General features: G+C 42.0%; 2 protein-coding genes across 3 annotated transcripts in view; both read right to left on the minus strand.

The window, feature by feature from the left end:
- The window catches only part of eps15 (epidermal growth factor receptor pathway substrate 15), a 23,204-nt gene extending 12,574 nt beyond the window's left edge, over positions 1 to 10,630 (minus strand). Inside the window, exons 1-12 of the mRNA XM_030784483.1 lie at positions 10,599 to 10,630; positions 7,605 to 7,646; positions 7,025 to 7,114; positions 6,610 to 6,657; positions 6,379 to 6,474; positions 5,971 to 6,033; positions 5,667 to 5,792; positions 5,293 to 5,352; positions 4,345 to 4,581; positions 3,048 to 3,193; positions 2,721 to 2,877; positions 1,265 to 1,350 (exon numbers count right to left, since the gene is read on the minus strand). Of these exons, the coding sequence (XP_030640343.1) occupies positions 1,265 to 1,350; positions 2,721 to 2,877; positions 3,048 to 3,193; positions 4,345 to 4,581; positions 5,293 to 5,352; positions 5,667 to 5,792; positions 5,971 to 6,033; positions 6,379 to 6,474; positions 6,610 to 6,657; positions 7,025 to 7,114; positions 7,605 to 7,646; positions 10,599 to 10,625 (1,178 nt within the window). The 5' untranslated portion in view covers positions 10,626 to 10,630. The remainder of the gene's footprint in view (positions 1 to 1,264; positions 1,351 to 2,720; positions 2,878 to 3,047; positions 3,194 to 4,344; positions 4,582 to 5,292; positions 5,353 to 5,666; positions 5,793 to 5,970; positions 6,034 to 6,378; positions 6,475 to 6,609; positions 6,658 to 7,024; positions 7,115 to 7,604; positions 7,647 to 10,598) is intronic.
- Positions 10,631 to 11,505: 875 nt separating this feature from the next.
- On the minus strand, positions 11,506 to 16,272 carry calr (calreticulin). 2 transcript variants are annotated; one of them, XM_030783739.1, is made up of 9 exons: positions 16,012 to 16,272; positions 15,439 to 15,540; positions 14,821 to 15,024; positions 14,309 to 14,403; positions 13,949 to 14,158; positions 13,673 to 13,786; positions 13,374 to 13,517; positions 13,085 to 13,177; positions 11,506 to 12,957 (listed from the first exon to the last, which is right to left on the minus strand). In XM_030783739.1, exons 1-9 carry the CDS (start codon positions 16,100 to 16,102, stop codon positions 12,748 to 12,750), a joined length of 1,263 nt encoding a protein of 420 aa, XP_030639599.1. In that variant the 5' UTR covers positions 16,103 to 16,272; the 3' UTR covers positions 11,506 to 12,747. The 2 variants fall into 2 exon arrangements, with proteins under 2 accessions (XP_030639599.1, XP_030639598.1); XM_030783738.1 differs by having other exon boundaries at positions 16,009 to 16,271.
- Positions 16,273 to 16,870: the final 598 nt, after the last annotated feature.

Genomic DNA, 16,870 nt, shown 5'->3' on the forward strand with positions numbered 1-16,870 from the left:
CATTCTACTGAGGACCACGCTTTCCTCATTGTCTTTCCAAACATCTCATTCCGTCACTCTCTCTCTCTCCAGCTGTTTTTCTCTTTGTTCTTTTGTCTCACACCTTTTTCTGAAAAAGGGGAAGTGAGGAGTGGTGGACACAGTTTCCTGTCTAGTTTATATTCCCCTCCTCAGAACCGCTCAGCTTGCCTGAGACACGGCTTAAAGAGCTGATAAACGATGGCCTCTGCTCTTTCTCAAAATAAGAAAGACAGAGAGAGGCCAAAAAAACCCAAAAAAACCCTCTTCTCTCAGCGTTTGACTACTAGAGCCTTTCTTTCCTCCCTCCCCTTCTTTCTCCTGCCCTGAAGTAGCGGTTGTTGTCACGTGGAGGGTTGGGCTCACCTCTGGAGACTGGTGCGTAAACAAGGCCCCTTCTGAGTTTATCCAAGACCAAAGCAGCTAACCTGATCCGGAACAGCGCTCTGCTCTCCTGCATTCACGCGCACGTCCGCGTCCAGAGACAATGGAAATGAAACTCGTTATGCGGCTTTGTTCGCTTCTGACAGCTCGTCCACAGGGAACGTCGTTTCTCTTCACAGAGAGTCCTAAAGAATTGTCCCGAATCCTCTTGAGTTCTTAAGGTACCGTGAACGTATCTATATAACTAAGCATATCGGTGGCACCTCACACTGAACCGTGAGGCACCCGGGGAGGATAAGCAGTGATGTCTGAGTGATGTCTCATTTAATGAATATAGTTCGAACAGCCCTGCTTTCAAAACTCTCTGCTTTCCTCCACAGTGGGTTTCATATGCTGCTGTGCACCTGTGTGTGAAACCTTCCTCTTAGGCTAAAAATATGCAACCCCCCCCCCCCCCCCCACACACACACACACACACACACACCCACACACACCCTTCCAACTAAGCCACAGGGGACACACACCCTGCATGAAAAATGGCTAAACAAAACAATCAGAAAAAAAGGTTTGGACATGTGTAGCCATTCTAAAAGAAATGCAGTGATAGAAATGCTAATAAATGCAGGTATGAAATGGGCATTGGGACTATAATGTTTACTTCTAGAAAGTTCTATGTTTCATCTTTGATCTGAAACCTGCAAAAAAAAACCCAAAAAAAAACCCTACAATTCCTGAATCTTTCAACAGTTCCTTCATTTTAGTGCAGAATAGCTGTATTTGGACTGGTGATGGATCTGTGGAGTAGGTCATTCAATGTCAAACATGTGTCAGAGAGCAGTCCCTTTCCAGTTTGAGCACTCACCTTTGCAGCTCCACGATCTCGTTGCTGAGGGAATCCAGTTCTTTGATTGCAGAGAAGTCGGCAGCCTGAGGTGGCACAGTGCTGCCCTGATGGATGGAGTGGACGGAGAAATGCAAACGAAAAACATTACAACAGTCATCCATTTCAGGGATCCGTCGTTTTACTCTATGAGGACCGCAGAGGAAAACAGCACTAACTCACAAAAGACACATTTAATTGGGGGGCACTATGTAGGAGAGAGGTGAATAGATCTGACTTGTAGCAAAAAGGCTTAGCAATTGCACATAGTTTTAGCACAGGGATACGCTACACAGAAAAAGGTGTTTGTCATGTAAACAAGTGCAGTAAATGGTAGTGACGTATTCATGCCGTGACAGAGTGGGAACATTAAATGTGTCGAACACGGTGTCAGCACTATACGCAATGCAGCAGAAGTCTTCCCCTTTTTGACATAATGGCACACAAGCCCCGTACTTAAACTGTCAGAAAGTCCCGTACTTAAACCGTCAGAAAGTCCCGTACTTAAACCGTCAGAATGCCACGCACTTACACAGTCAGAGTGATTTGACTGCTGTGTTATTTCAGAAAGTTTTGTTTTTTTCAATCAAAGTATTCTGTTGTTTTTAATTTTGATTTTCAGTAAGTCAGAACACAGAAGCAAGGATGTCTGAAAATAGTTTGAGATCCCGTGCCAATGAAAGACAGCTGATTCAATAAAATTACAAGTTAGTCACGCGGTGCTCAGAAAATCTTTTTTACTTTGTTTTTGCCCACTGGACGGTTACAAAATCATTTACTAGGAAACTGACTGTCAGCATAGTCACAACTCTTAACATCACGTAAATTCCATGTTCAGAATGTTTCAGCTCATTACCGGCAGTTAAACAGGAAACTATAAAATCTGAGAGTTTGAAAAACCGTGTGAGGAACTCAAAAGCCCAGATGTAGAAAATGTAAATAAACTTCTATAAAAGCAGCGAGCTTCCGCTGTAGCACAAACACAAAACAACATGATCATGAAGCCAACGGTAGCACAATCCCACCTTGTGCTCAGTGCATGAGCCACGAGGAAAAACAGATCAAGACACACAGACAGGATTAAGACAGACAAAGAAAGAGAAGAGGATGATGGATAGACGGACAGACAGGCAGACAGACAGGGCAAAGGAGAAACAGCAGTGAGCTGGAGGAAAAAACAAAAACCACAAGAAGTGAAGAATTAGTGCAAGCACATAGCACAACAACCTCAATGCAAAAACAACTTCTCTTTCTGCATGAGAACGGTCTTAAATGTGAAGCACGCTGATTGCAAGTTAATCATACGCAATAATCAAGTTAGTGATGTTAAACACCAACTCTAATTCTATACAACGATAAAGAATCGTGGGTGCATTCTGAATATGGGTTAATCATATGCAGAGCAGATAAAGGTATCGTTTAGAGAATCGTTACTCACCGGCCGCGGTGTTGCCCTATCAGAGGGCGGGATCATTTCTGGAGATAGTGTTTGGGGTGGGTCTATCCCTTTAGTGATCTTCTGATTGATTAAATGCAAGGCCAATGCAAACTGCTCTCTGGTCAGCTTGCCGACGTCACCAATATCACATAACTCCCTGAGAATAATAAGGAAACGCTTATTCTATATCCAGCTTTTCTGAAGCTTATACTCGTCAATGTGTGGGTTTTCAGGAGCCTCGCATGTCTTTGAAAGTGTCTTTCATGTACAGAAAGGTTAAGTCTTCATATTGAGAGAGTTTAACACTGTTTGTGGATGATAACTCACCAAATGTGTGCCAACGTGGTGGAGGGCAGGCCAGTATTCAGGAAGATGTCCCTCACCTCAGGCCCTGACACCAGCCCGTCCATATCAGTGTCTGTCTTAGTAAACACCTCGTCATATTTGGCCTTGTCTGCAGGAGATACTACCCACTGCACATACACATACACACACAGACACAGACGCAGACGCAGACAGGCAGACAGAGGAAATGTTAAAGAGACAAACTTGCGCAGTCTTTGTATTGCCCTGAGGCAGGGTCGTGTGTTCTGAGGGTGTACTTGTGGTGATGGTGCTATAGGTGGTGTGGGGTGTACTGTGGTGATGGTGCAGTGTTCTGAGGGTGTACTGTGGTGATGGTGTGGTGGATGGAGCGAGGTGTACTGTGGTGATGGTACTGTGTTCTGAGGGTGTACTGTGGTGATGGTGCAGTGTTCTGAGGGTGTACTGTGGTGATGGTGTGGTGGATGGAGCGAGGTGTACTGTGGTGATGGTACTGTGTTCTGAGGGTGTACTGTGGTGATGGTGTGGTGGATGGAGCGAGGTGTACTGTGGTGATGGTGCTGTGTTCTGAGGGTGTACTTGTGGTGATGGTGCTATAGGTGGAGTGGGGTGTACTGTGGTGATGATGCAGTGTTCTGAGGGTGTACTTGTGGTGACGGTGTGGTGAATGGAGAAGAATGCACTGTGGTGATGATGCAGTGTTCTGAGGGTGTACTTGTGGTGACGGTGTGGTGAGTGGAGAAGAATGTACTGTGGTGATGGTGCAGTGTTCTGAGGGTGTACTTGTGGTGATGGTGCTATAGGTGGAGTGGGGTGTACTGTGGTGATGATGCAGTGTTCTGAGGGTGTACTTGTGGTGACGGTGTGGTGAGTGGAGAAGAATGTACTGTGGTGATGGTGCAGTGTTCTGAGGGTGTACCTGTGGTGCTGGTACTGTAGGTGGAGTGTGGTGTACCTGTGGTGATGGTGCTGTAGGTGGAGTGGGGTGTACTATGGTGATGGTGCGGTGGGTGGAGCAGAATGTACTGTGGTGATGGTGCTGTGTTCTGAGGGTGTACTGTGGTGATGGTGCTGTGTTCTGAGGGTGTACTGTGGTGCTGGTACTGTAGGTGGAGTGTGGTGTACCTGTGGTGATGGTGCTGTAGGTGGAGTGGGGTGTACTATGGTGATGGTGCGGTGGGTGGAGCAGAATGTACTGTGGTGATGGTGCTGTGTTCTGAGGGTCTACCTGTGGTGCTGGTGCTGTAGGTGGAGTGGGGTGTCCTTGTGGTGATGGTGCTGTAGGTGGAGTGGGGTGTACCTGTGGTGACGGTGCCGGTACTGGTACTGGTACTGGTGCTGGTGCTGTGGGTGAAGTGGGTAGTGTTTTGGTTCCTGTGTGAGAGGAACTTCTGTCTTTCACAGATGGAGGAGAGGGCAAGAGAGGCAGCACTGGAGATGGAGCAGATTTCCGCCGTTTGGACAGAGGCACCAAAGAGGGCGGTAATGACATGGGCACTGGTTCTGACTCCAGAGCTCTGTACACCAGGTGCATGGCCTGACACACACAATACACACACACACACACACATACACACACTTTGAGTCCCTGGTTAAGATATTTCACCAGCAACTGACAGATGAAATCTCAAATTGGATTACATGGAGAGTATCTTGAGCTGATCTGTTTATAATGGCAAGTTTCTGCAGAAATTAAATAAAGGATGGAAGAATTTCATATTTCCTGTCTGACTCGAATTATCTTGTCATGTTTATACAAGTGATGCAGGGATGTCTTATCTTCTCCACAGACAGGGGCTTTTTTTTTTTAACAAAATAAAAGTTTGTTCTAAAAACAGACGACTCCTTGTTGGAGAAATGAGGGCGAGCTTGCCGCTGAAACCTGTCGGGTCGTAGAGATGGCCCAAAAATAAACAACGGCTTTGATATTTCTGAGAGGTTTCGAGATCTTCGGAGAGGAAAACGTTTCCGAAACTCTGACGGCTTCAAACGCGACTTGGCTCCGAGCTGCACGACCCCTGATTTTCTCATGTTATATCTGAGCCAGAATTCAAAGCGCCATATGGCTACAGAAACGAATCCCACAACATCTGAGTCTGAGTCAAACTGCACAAAACTGGCTTCATTAATGGAAAAAAAAAAAAGAAAAAAGCGTACGACGCGCCAGCTTACACCTGACCTTTAAAAGCATTCATATGGTACAGAAATAACATCAATATATATTTTTTACATAAGCAGCGTGACTCACCACTGCAAATTCATCTCTGTCCAACATCCCGTCTCGGTCGATGTCGCTCAGCTCCCAGACCTGTCACATCCAAACATCCTGGATAAGACTCAGGGTCGCGCGTTTACGCGCACAATTTTCCACTTTCCAACCTCCCAACCTCACGAGTCAAGTATGTCTCCTACGTTGTCTCAATACAAGCCAATTCTATTTTATTCTATTCTATGTTTTACCATATTTAGAAGTTGACAATGAGCCAACAGTACCCCCCTGTGGATAAACCTGTTTATATTGACCGAACTAGGCGAGGCCGCTCCTCCGTCGCCACGCCGATAAGCTTGTAAAACAGTCGCGCGGTCTCCTGAGGAGATGTTTACAAAGCCATATGTTCTTACCCGACCCAGTACGTCTACTGGGAGTTTGGAGTTGAGCAGCACTGGTTTGACCTTCTCTCCTGAGAGAAGGCCCCCAACTGGAGAGAGGCTGTCGAAGATGGCATCAAATTTCATCTTCTCCTCAGACTGTGAGACGCACAAGAATGGTGAATAAGGGTGAGAAGTTAAGCACAGCAGAGTGAAACCGATCTTAAATGTGAAAATCAAACAGCCAGGTTAGTTTGCGGGAGATTATTCCTGTCCATTAATAATGTAAGAATCTCATGTGGACATTCAGTAGAGGAGAATAATACAGGGCTTTAACCTTGACCACCCATGGACTGTCGACTGGCACCCCGCCAGGCAGGAGCGGACTGCTAGTGTCATGCTGGGGAGGAAATGAGGAAAAGGGATGTTAATACACAGAAGTCACACACACACACACGCACATATACACACACACACATATATACACACACACACACACACACACATATACACACGCACATACACACACACAAAAACACGCACTCGTACACGCAAACGCATGCAGGCACGCACACACAGACACACGCATATGCATGTCTAGATTTTTACTCAAGTTCTTAAGTTTTTGTAACAACAGGACGGAAACCGATCGCTCGTTTTCGTTCATCCAAAGCAGAATGTGCAGAGCTCTGTGTCCGTGGGTGAGAGTGTGACATATCTCAGATAACAGGGAGTTTTGACTCACAAACTTTGGGGGAGGAACAGCGGCATTGAGGCTTTTCAGCGCCACGTCGAGTCCATTCTGAGCACAAGCCACCAACCGGAGTGCCACAAAAAATTGCTAAAAGTAACCAAATAAAAAAAAAACAAAACACATGCATTCTCACATGGAAATGTATGGAAATATATATTTTTTAAAAAAATCCTTCCGTCATTTACTGCACTACGCTATTCTTCGTTTAAAACACGACATTACCTGTTTGTTCAGGAATCCTTTTCTTTCTGAATCGGCCAGATCCCATATCTAATGAGGACAAGGTCAAATCAAAATCAGATTTCACACATTATCATCAGGAATCAGAACATTGTTCACTACTGGGCAGTGTCACCACCACAGTGTGTGACCTGAATGCCTAACAGATGCCGTGCAGTGAGAAAAATGAACGGTCAGAGTTAACGATCCGGCACATCCTCACCGAACACAAAGTCAATGAGATACGCGCACGTAACCGGCTATTTTTAAGCTTTAGCCTTGATTTGAGCATTAGCGTCAGCCTGTCAATGTATCAACGCGTCCCCGTTCATTGCCGGAGCAGCTTTACTTATATTTGACGTGATGTGTTTTTTGGTGTCGTTGGGTGGGGGGCAGTGGACAGATTGATGGATTCTACCTTGCCCAGGATGAGGTCTGTAAGGCCGGATCTCTTTAAAAACAAGGCCGCGTCTCCGGCCGCCACCCGTCCGCTGCCAGATGGATCTACCTGCACAGCAGCAGACAGGAAAACATTCATCACCGGTTTATCTGACTTCTAATTTTATTACACTACGTGAGTCGCATGCGACATCTAAAAAATCATCAGAATTTGTCTTCCAGGCTTCTCCTCTACGATGAATAAAACGCCGATAAAACACATGACAAAACATTTTGGCAGGAAAAAAAAACCCCTCATGTGTTTTTAGTGAATGAGGTTCAAAGAAGTGAAGAGTCAGGCTGGCTAATACAAACACTCACTCCTATTTCATTCACACCCACTGATTTGGTCAGCCAAGTCATCACTTATTCATGGAGGCATCTTCTTACAAGAGATACATTACACAACACAGTAAGTTCCAGAACAGTTTCAGGGCGGCTTTACAGTGTAAAGCATTTCCAATGCTGGTTTCTCATCAAAACAAATCTATAAACTGCACCTGCAGTAGGGTAGTGGAATAAACCCGATCTGCCCGAGGCAGAAAGGTTTAAATCCTTACCTGTCGATAGTACTTGTCATAGACAGGGTTTCCACTTGAAAGCTGAAAATGCAAAGAAAACACGCACAGACAGCTTGTTAAAACAGTTCTGTAACTGACTGACTGTAAAACATTGCATGTCTAATAACTGTATACATGCGTAAGATCACTTGAAGATTAGCACGGAAAATTCTGCTGAATTGATGTTGAAGTGAGTCTACTTCTGCCGAATCCTTTGTTTAGCTTCATATCTAAAAAAGATGACATCACTCATAGCCATATGGTATCCAGGTGAGAAGTTAGTCTTTTAAGCATGCAGAAAAACAACAAGAGCAACAACAAAAAAAACCAGTGAATCTACCAGACACGAGAGAATTCCAGTTCTTCCGTTCACTGCCTTTACAAAACCATATGAGACAAAACCGTTACAAATTACGGTAAAATAAAGCCAAATCAGCTAAGCCTAAAAGACTAAAGCACGCAGTGTTGGAAAATCTGGGTTTTTTTTTTTTTTTTTTAGGTCTTACTCCCATAGAGAGAGACATTATCCCAAAGACAAATCTGTAAAGATAAAACCCGCACATACACTCCTTTCAGTGCCATGATTTCTAATACAATGATTCACAATGTGTTTGCCAAGCTAGCCTACAGCCAGGCCTTTTACTGTAGCCCAATGGGATTTGTTGATTGCCAAAAGACTAATTCATAGCACACGGAGTGGAAAAAAAAAAAAGAAAGGGCTATGCAAAATAATGACATTAGTAAAGCGCATGAGCACAATACAAACACTGCCACTCCTCAGGTCAGCCTCTGTCTGTCATATCAGGTCGAACTGTAATAATAATTACATACGTCCTATAGCCGTGTAATTTATGATTTTATCATTTCTCAATGCGAGTTTACTGATGCATGTTAAAGAGATGTTGGCAGACAGCATGGGACAAAGCAGCCATTGGATGTTTTCTATTCCCACTGTGTTCGCAATGGGCGTCTCTCTCTCTCTCTCTGTATATTCAGCCTGTTTATAAACAGCATAAAAATCACCGAGGCTTCATTTCCTGTTCATTTTTACGGTCAGTGCTTTCAATAGGGTTATTAAATTTCAACGCTACAAAACAAAAACCTGACTAAACACACCAACTCTAGCACAAATACACACACACACACACATACACCCCTTGGGCAATCTGTCAGGCATTATCAAAACAAACATTCAATAGGAAGCTGAATCACTCCACTTAGCCACCTGTCAAAGCTCTGATGCTAATAACAGTGTTCTTAAGAACTGCTCCCCAGCAAAACAGAGTCTTTGCGTCTTTAATTATACTGCAGCGAACACATGACATCTTTCTCCTGTATTACTGCTGCAGATATTCTCATAAGTCTTCCAATACTAATATTATACCACTGTCAAATCACTGCACAAGTAAATGCAGCCCATGTATATCAAGTCTATCATTAAATGAAGCCAGAGATATGCATAAAGACAATATATAACCTTAATGTAATAAAAATTTACAATGTGTGTTTATGATACATGTTATTCTGACCACTCAGCAACTACAGTGTTAGGTGCCTTATAACCTTTATTACATTAAGATTACATATTGTCCCCATGCATATCTCTGGCTTCTTTTAATGTCTTAAAATCACGAGTCCGGTCTTTTCAGCAGGAAAGCCGCACCTGAAACTGATATCATATGTGGATTGATACAGTATCACCCCATTGATACAGAACAGAATCAAGGACAATAACATTGGCAACAACAGTACTACCACGGGACACCTCATCTATTAAATATACTTGCAAATTAATGTATCACTTTAAGTTTTGGCACAGGTGTACCTTACTTACAGATACAGTGTAAAAGAACAATCTGGAAGCCAAGCTAGATGCCCCAGAGTCCAAGTCACACAACAGTCACTAATGAATTTGTAATTAGCCTACTATGTTGCTGGCCAAGTAGATACCGCCTCCCATCTTTTGCTTAATAAAGAACACTCCCTACCATATTAAGCAGAACGTTAATAGCTTTGATACTGTATGAACAGTGACATGATACGTAATGAATGGCTACAAGCACAAATATACCTCCAACTGTTGGAGTCAAAGCAAAATGATCAAATCGGTTTTTTATATGGGCTGAATGACCTGTCACAATTAGCTAATTTGACCATCAGTGCTCCGTGACTCTACTTTTGTTAACTTCTTGTTTTTTAACCAGTTCACTACAAAATGACAACTTCAAATTTATAACAATGTTTAACCATACCGTCGCATCGTTTACTGTTAACTTCGCAGCCATAAACGGAGAGCCAGGAAACATTTGCACACCAAGGACACTTCCTATCCTTGATCCTGTAGAACATTTTGACTCTGTAAGTACTTATATGAGACAAATGCTCATATGTTGCGACTGTTCATTCCCTAACTGAACGTACTTGACTGAACAGAAAAGTCGGCGTTTCTTAATATTTTATACTAATTTGCAAAAGTCTCAATGGAAAACCACCCAGACTCCTATTGGCGATCTATCTAGCTAATTTGGAAAGCTATGCTAGTTAGTATTCCAGTCATATCTTGAGTAGCTAAGCTATGCTAACTACCCGAGTTAGCTCAAAGCTAACATCTTGTCAGTACAGCAACACATTGCAATGCTCCACCAAGCAATCTTGTTTCGAGAACTTTCAAAGTTAGTTACGAAATTCGCGAGAACAGGATAAATGCACAACTTTAGATAACATTTTTAAAAACCACGAAGCCACGAAAAAAACCGAGCCCACCCATTTCAAAATTGAGACAAACTACGCCCTTACATACTCTCCAAAGATTAGGTAGAAACTTTTCCAGAGCATACAGCTGAAAACAAATTCAAATGACAGTGAAAAGAGCGAAGGGCGTGCCCACTTTATACATTAAAAGTACACATAAGAGTCCGTTAGCTTCCACACACATCCATAATTACACTAACTAACTTGCAGAAAACTGCTGTTTGAGTATAGAGACAGGATTACCTGAGTCAGAGACAGACTAGCAGCCATAGTTTCTGTTCCCACTAGTCCATCCTGCGTTTCGATATGCAATAGGCAATATAGGCATACTACAAAAGCCGGCACTGGATCATCTCGTCCCGAGTTAATCGTGGCAATAGGAAATGAAAAGAATGCTATAAAACCTGGCACCGGATCATCAGCACGCATGGATGGCACAGCACTTAGTTTGCTAACACCTTCGACTCATGTCGTATGGGAAATTATGTAAATGCAGGAAATTAAATACACATCCACCTCTAAGAGCCCAATTCATTATATAGCAAACACTATCCGCACACCATTACAGTGACTGAAAATGATAATATTAATTTGGGTCTTCACTGGATTTCCAACAGATGATACCAACAGTCACTCTTCCCTTAATATCTGAAACCAGCTGCCTATCCAGTTAAATAAAAAACAACAACTGTTACTACTGGGTATTTTAGAGGGAAAATTTCCTGGCCTGCACGATATGGTTTTCAGAGCTGAATGTCTTCTGGTATATATCTATTTTAAGTCAAATATTTACTCAGGGAGCTCTTCTTCTCAATACAAATGCATGCTTGTCCACTGCATGAGTAAATTACAACATAGTATGGAATACTATCTGCAGCATGGAATACCTGGAATAGTCACTACTGTAAACTTTCATATGACCACCAAATGATCAAGTTCAAAAACCAGTCCCTTCATCTTGCTTGTACATTTAAGCAATCAGCAGTCAGAAAATCAGCAATACATGAGCAAATATGTTGCAGAGAAAAGGCGATATTATAATTGAAGTGGACAATGCATCAGCTCAGCTATAGCTTATGTCACCCATGGAGGGCTAATACTCAACTCTTCTGGCAAGGTACAGAGCACAGAATAACACACTGAGACCTCAGAGAGCCTGAAGACAGGATATTAATTCCTTTTTGAAGTTTATTGTTGGACAATTACTCATGTTTCAGAACTTCTTCTCTTTACCAATAAATGTGATGAGCATTTCCCTCAAACGTGAAGTACAAAATATATCTTTTCAAACGGGTGCTATTTCATATCTAATTGGGTCAAATCTCTGAATTTACAGCAGTGCATATTCACATTGGCATTGAAAGTTTTTGCATGAGGGAAGCAAAAAAATGTTTTTTTTTTTTGTTTTTTTTTCCAGAACAAAATCTATGTCTTTCCAGCAACGTATGCTGGTGGACTAAATCTCCACCCTGAGTGTATGTAGCCAGAGCATTTTCCCTCCTAGTGTTCCCAAAAACTGTGTGTTCCTTAACTAACAGCTAAGGTTTCGGAAGAAAAAAAAATGTGCAACAGAATAAAACACACAAACACACACACACACAAAAACAAATAGTGTAGTGTTCTGGGTGGGATAACTTTCATCGTAGCCTTACTCGTCACAAAGAGAGAAGTACAACACACAAACAGTAAGAAGATTAAGATGTCACACATGTAAGACAGGGCAGATGATTCAGAGAAAAAAAAAAAAAAAGAGAACGTCGACTGGGATCACAGATCCACAGACGTACCTGCTCCGACGCCTCTCAAAGGTTTAGACAGACATACGAAATGTAACATGAGGTAACGGTTTCAGTGTCCGAAAATGTCAAATTTACACTATACAGTACCACACTGCATTGTTCGTTGCACTCTCTTTAAAGAGAATGAAAAGAGATGTTTGTTTGTTTGTGTGTTTGTTTTAAGGAAAGATGTCTCCAAAACCAACAGACATCAAGTTGAGATAAAGGTCACTGATGAAACATGTAAACAGATATACATACACACACACACACAAAAAAAAAACCCCAAAGAAAACAAAAAAACATGGGATGCATGTATCACATCACAGTAAGGAACATTGTGGGGTTTTTTTGTTTGTTTTTTTCACTTTGTCTCCATGTTAAACTACCTGTCTGAAAAATACTAAGACTCTGACCCTTCCGTTAGTCTGTTGAAACTCAACGTATGACAATTAAGTTATGAATATTTTCACTGAGACAAAAAGCAAAACTAAAATCCCTCCCAGAAATGGCCGGTTTTAATAACAAAAGGAATGTCCAGCATAGTCCAGGCCTCTGCCTTGTCCAAATAGATCATAGTGGACAAAGCATCTCTACAGAAGTCCGTGTTAAATCTACAACTCATCCTTGAGTTTAGAGTCTGTTTCTTCCTCTTCTTCTTCTTCCTCCTCCTCCTCTTCTTCTTCTTCTTCTTCTTCCTCCTCTTCGTCTTTTTCTTCTTCCTCTTCTTCATCCTTTGCTTCTTCCTTCCGTTTCTTATCCTCTTCCTCTCTTTTCTTCCTCTCCTCCTCTTCCTGACTTTCCTTCATCTTTTTTTCAGGGTCCTGTTCGCAAAGGACAACAGCACAGTCAGTGGTAATACAATCCACTGATGGTGTTATTAACGAGGATCATTTATTTGAAAAGATATTAGCGACTGAAAGAAAGTCTGCTTAGTGTTGGCGGACATACCTTTGTCTGACCCCAAGTCTCATTGCCAATCTCCTCTGCAAGCTTTGGATCATTTGTGATGAAGAAATTGTCAAAAATTGTGCCAGATTTTACCTGTCGAAGATCAAACAAAGACGTAAAACGTTAAGTGTTGACTGCTGCATTACACAAAACAATGACATATCGACCCCGGACCACTTAAAGATCAGTGGCTGATATGCATTTAGTAAACATGACAAATTTAGTTATGGAATTTGTGAAAATTGAAAAAAAATGAAACCGATATAACAAGTACCAAGAGCAATCTTACCTGCCACAAGTCTAACCCAATCACACTAATGCTGTCATATTTGTAGATTTCCGCATCGGGCGTGTATTCTGGATTGTCTATTTCAGGGTGCACCCATTTGCCTTTGTAGGCCGGGTTGTCAATCTGACGAGGTTTCCATTCACCCTTACAGACAAATGAAGTCAAATATTGGTTATTGCCTGCATTGTAATTACTCTGGACATTCAAATATTTGTCTGTGACAGTTAGCAAACCTCTGTTCATTTATTTCATGCATGTTGGTAAATTGAGGTCACTGCACTATGTAAAAGAAGACTTACTTTGTAGTCAGGGTTGGAGACCATTGGTGGCTCCCATTCTCCATCCATCTCATCATCCCAGTCATCAGGCTTTTTGGCATCAGGGTCTGGAATGTTCTCTGGTTTGTCCCAGCCCTGAAAGACGAGAGATGTTTTTCTTTTTTTTCCCCAGACAGGTGTGTCTGCAGTTTTGTTGTACTGGCTGATAACCATCTTAAAAATGACCCTCAGGGAAAAGAAAAAAAAAAAAAGAAACGACCCGTGTCTGCGGTCTTAAAAGTTTCCGCCGTAACTCACCTCCGGCTTCTTGTCGTCGGGGTCGTCGATTTTCTCCCGCTCGTCCCAGTCTTCGGGTTTCTTGGCGTCAGGATCTTTGATCTTTTTGGGCGGGAGGAAGTCCCAGTCGTCCTCCAGGCTGCCAGATTCCACCTTCTTGTTGTCAATTTTCACCTCATAGGTGTTGTCAGGGTTTACTATCAATGTGTATAGGTGAGTATACTCGTCGTCCTAGGAAAGAAAGCACTTAAGAGTTAAACACACAACTGAAGCCAAAAAACGAAAGAGATAAACAACGATAAAAGAGAACTTGACGTAACTAAACATCTTAAAATAAATTGTACTTTGTAAAAAAAAAAAAAAAGACCAAAATTAGTTTACCTTGCATCTAATATCTTTGTTGATCAAATGATTTTTGCCTTTGTAATTGAAGATCACGTGAACCTTTTTTGTACCTGGCCCACAAATATCGGGACCTGCAACAAAACAAAACGTAGTGTCATTGCAGACGCGATCCTTTATTTACTGAAAACAGCATTAGAGAATGTCCGGCACCTTCTGAGCACAGATTTACTAAACATACATATTTACATTTAGGACATTTAGCCTTTTTGCAAACACTGTTATAATCATGGAACTTTGTGCCCCCACATTCAGTGCAACTGTTCAGATTAACTGCACATGCGGGTTTGTAAACATATAACCCAGATTATGAAATTAAGCAAAAAAGCACTATTGCACTAGTTAAGCACATTATCCTTATTCCTCTCCTCATGACTGTGAAAACTGCCAAAATACATGCACTGCATGGTATATCTCTACAGATTCTCTAAATGCTAACTATGATTCCACCATTGCCTCGCAGTAAGAGGTTCTCTCACATAGACACTCACCAAACATAATATTGTATGTTGAGTCTCCATGCATATCCTCCTGGTTTAGGTCTGCTGGGAAGAGCTTGATGTAACCACCACCACAGTCGATGTTTTGTTCATGTTTGACAGTGAACTGGATTACCAGAGTCTGGTCCTTGTTGCTAAAAGGCTCAAAGCGCGAGGATAGGGAGTAGAAGCGAGCGTCTTGGCTGGTCTGAAGACCTGTACGTTTACAAAGACATCAAATGTCATTTTATAGGAGACTGATCATATACTGAGGAGCCAACACAGGTTGAAAAAGTGGAATTCAATCCAACATTACTGGATTACCAGTATTTTGAATGATAACAGCTACCGTATCTATTATCAGACAAAAGGTATTACAATTTTGCTGTTTGCCAGTAACCTTAAGTAATATTTGGCTGCGTCAACTGTGTGGTTCTGTTACACAGCATGGCAGTTATGTCGCCATCTGCAGGTAACCCCTCCCCCACCCACAGTTTTGAAGGGGGGGGGGGAGTGACAAATGTCGGAGAAAGGATGAACCTTAAACAACACATGTGTGGGTTTTCTGTCTGCGATCAAAAGCTCAGTGCATTTGGATTCGCAGTCGCTGATAATGAAGCGGACACCTACCTTTGTCTTTCTCTGCATCACCATAAAATTTGCCTGCAGAGAGCACAAACTTCCCATAGTCCGATTTATGCTTCGATTCCACCCATCGGCTACTCCATGCATCTGCAGCACAACAAAGATATGCAGTTAATAACCAGTCGGCTTCATTGGAATTTTGAACGGTGGTGTTAGGCTGAGAAGGACGAGGTCACTGACAGATATTTATGGTCATATAATTCAAATTAGCAGGCGAGCTCTCTACATGGATAAATCTCAGCAGTCACACTGAACACAGTAGGTTAAATGGGTAACTATCTGGTTCATGCATGTTACATTTACAAAGTTAGCTTGACAGGTAACCTAATGTTACTGCAACTTTAGCTAACCATATATTACAATAATTAAGTCAGTATTTAGTACATGTAACGACTGGAGGGGGGGGGGGGGGGGGGGGGGTATTAAATAATTCTATAATAACTCTCTCTACGCTAATATTTACAGATATAGTCGATAACATCAGAGTATGTTAACCCAAATACATGATGTAAGTAAATTTAAAGAACAGTGGTTTGCTTGTTTGTTTGAACTTACCACCGTCTTCGAACTGCTCTCGGAAATACACTGTTGATTCTGCAGTTATTAAGGCGACCGACATGGCCATGAAAAGCAACGACAACGTCGTCATATTTGTAAAATATATTTCTTTCTTCCTTCTCACCAAGTCGGAAACTGTTCTGAAGATGACAGACACACTATAATATACCAGCTAACCATGTACTACACACAGTCGTGTTTCTCTGGCATATCTCCTGAAATCAATCGCCGCTTCCCTCATCATTTGGGAAAGCTCTCCCATAGCCTCAGAACAGATGGCTCGCTCTCATTGGATGCTTCCTTGGAAACGTAGCGTAACCAGCTCTAACCAATCAAATTTGTTGCAGACGCTCATTGACAAATTGTCCTCGTCCAATGCTAGCTGACCACGCATTTGGCTGACACACGCACAAAACCTACCCCTTCAAATAGTTGGAAAATCCTGAAATCTCAGCATGAATACTTCGAATATGCAGTTACTCTAGAGCCCCTGATTTAAACCGGTTAATTCTGTACTACATGGAGGTTAACACTTTCATTTGAAAATATTATATTTGAATAATAGGCTTACCGAGAGTAAAGAGGTCTAGATTAAACAAAAAATATCATGTTATAACCGTCTAACATCATCAGTGAAATTTGTCAGACGCAATCACAGAACATCCTTAAAGTAAGCTAGAGATTTTAGTCCATCTGGATAAAGACAGCCTATTACACAATATGAATGAGACCATAATGGAACAGCATCTGAGAAAACTATGTGGTTGTATTAAGTTCCTGAGAAGGCAATACATGTAAAAGATTAATAAATAAATCAATAAAACATTTTGCTTATATTTAAAAAACCAAATGTCTTAAA

This window comes from Chanos chanos, chromosome 9, assembly GCF_902362185.1.
Source record: "Chanos chanos chromosome 9, fChaCha1.1, whole genome shotgun sequence".
Classification (NCBI taxonomy): Eukaryota; Metazoa; Chordata; class Actinopteri; order Gonorynchiformes; family Chanidae; genus Chanos; species Chanos chanos.

Excerpts from the sequence above, each read along its gene's own strand:
- calr (XM_030783738.1), bottom strand. The coding sequence starts at position 16,102 with ATGACGACGTTGTCGTTGCTTTTCATGGCCATGTCGGTCGCCTTAATA. Across the intron at positions 15,541-16,008 it reads AGAGCAGTTCGAAGACGGTG|ATGCATGGAGTAGCCGATGG; the intron begins GTAAGTTCAAAC and ends GTTGTGCTGCAG. Across the intron at positions 15,025-15,438 it reads TGATGCAGAGAAAGACAAAG|GTCTTCAGACCAGCCAAGAC; the intron begins GTAGGTGTCCGC and ends GTAAACGTACAG.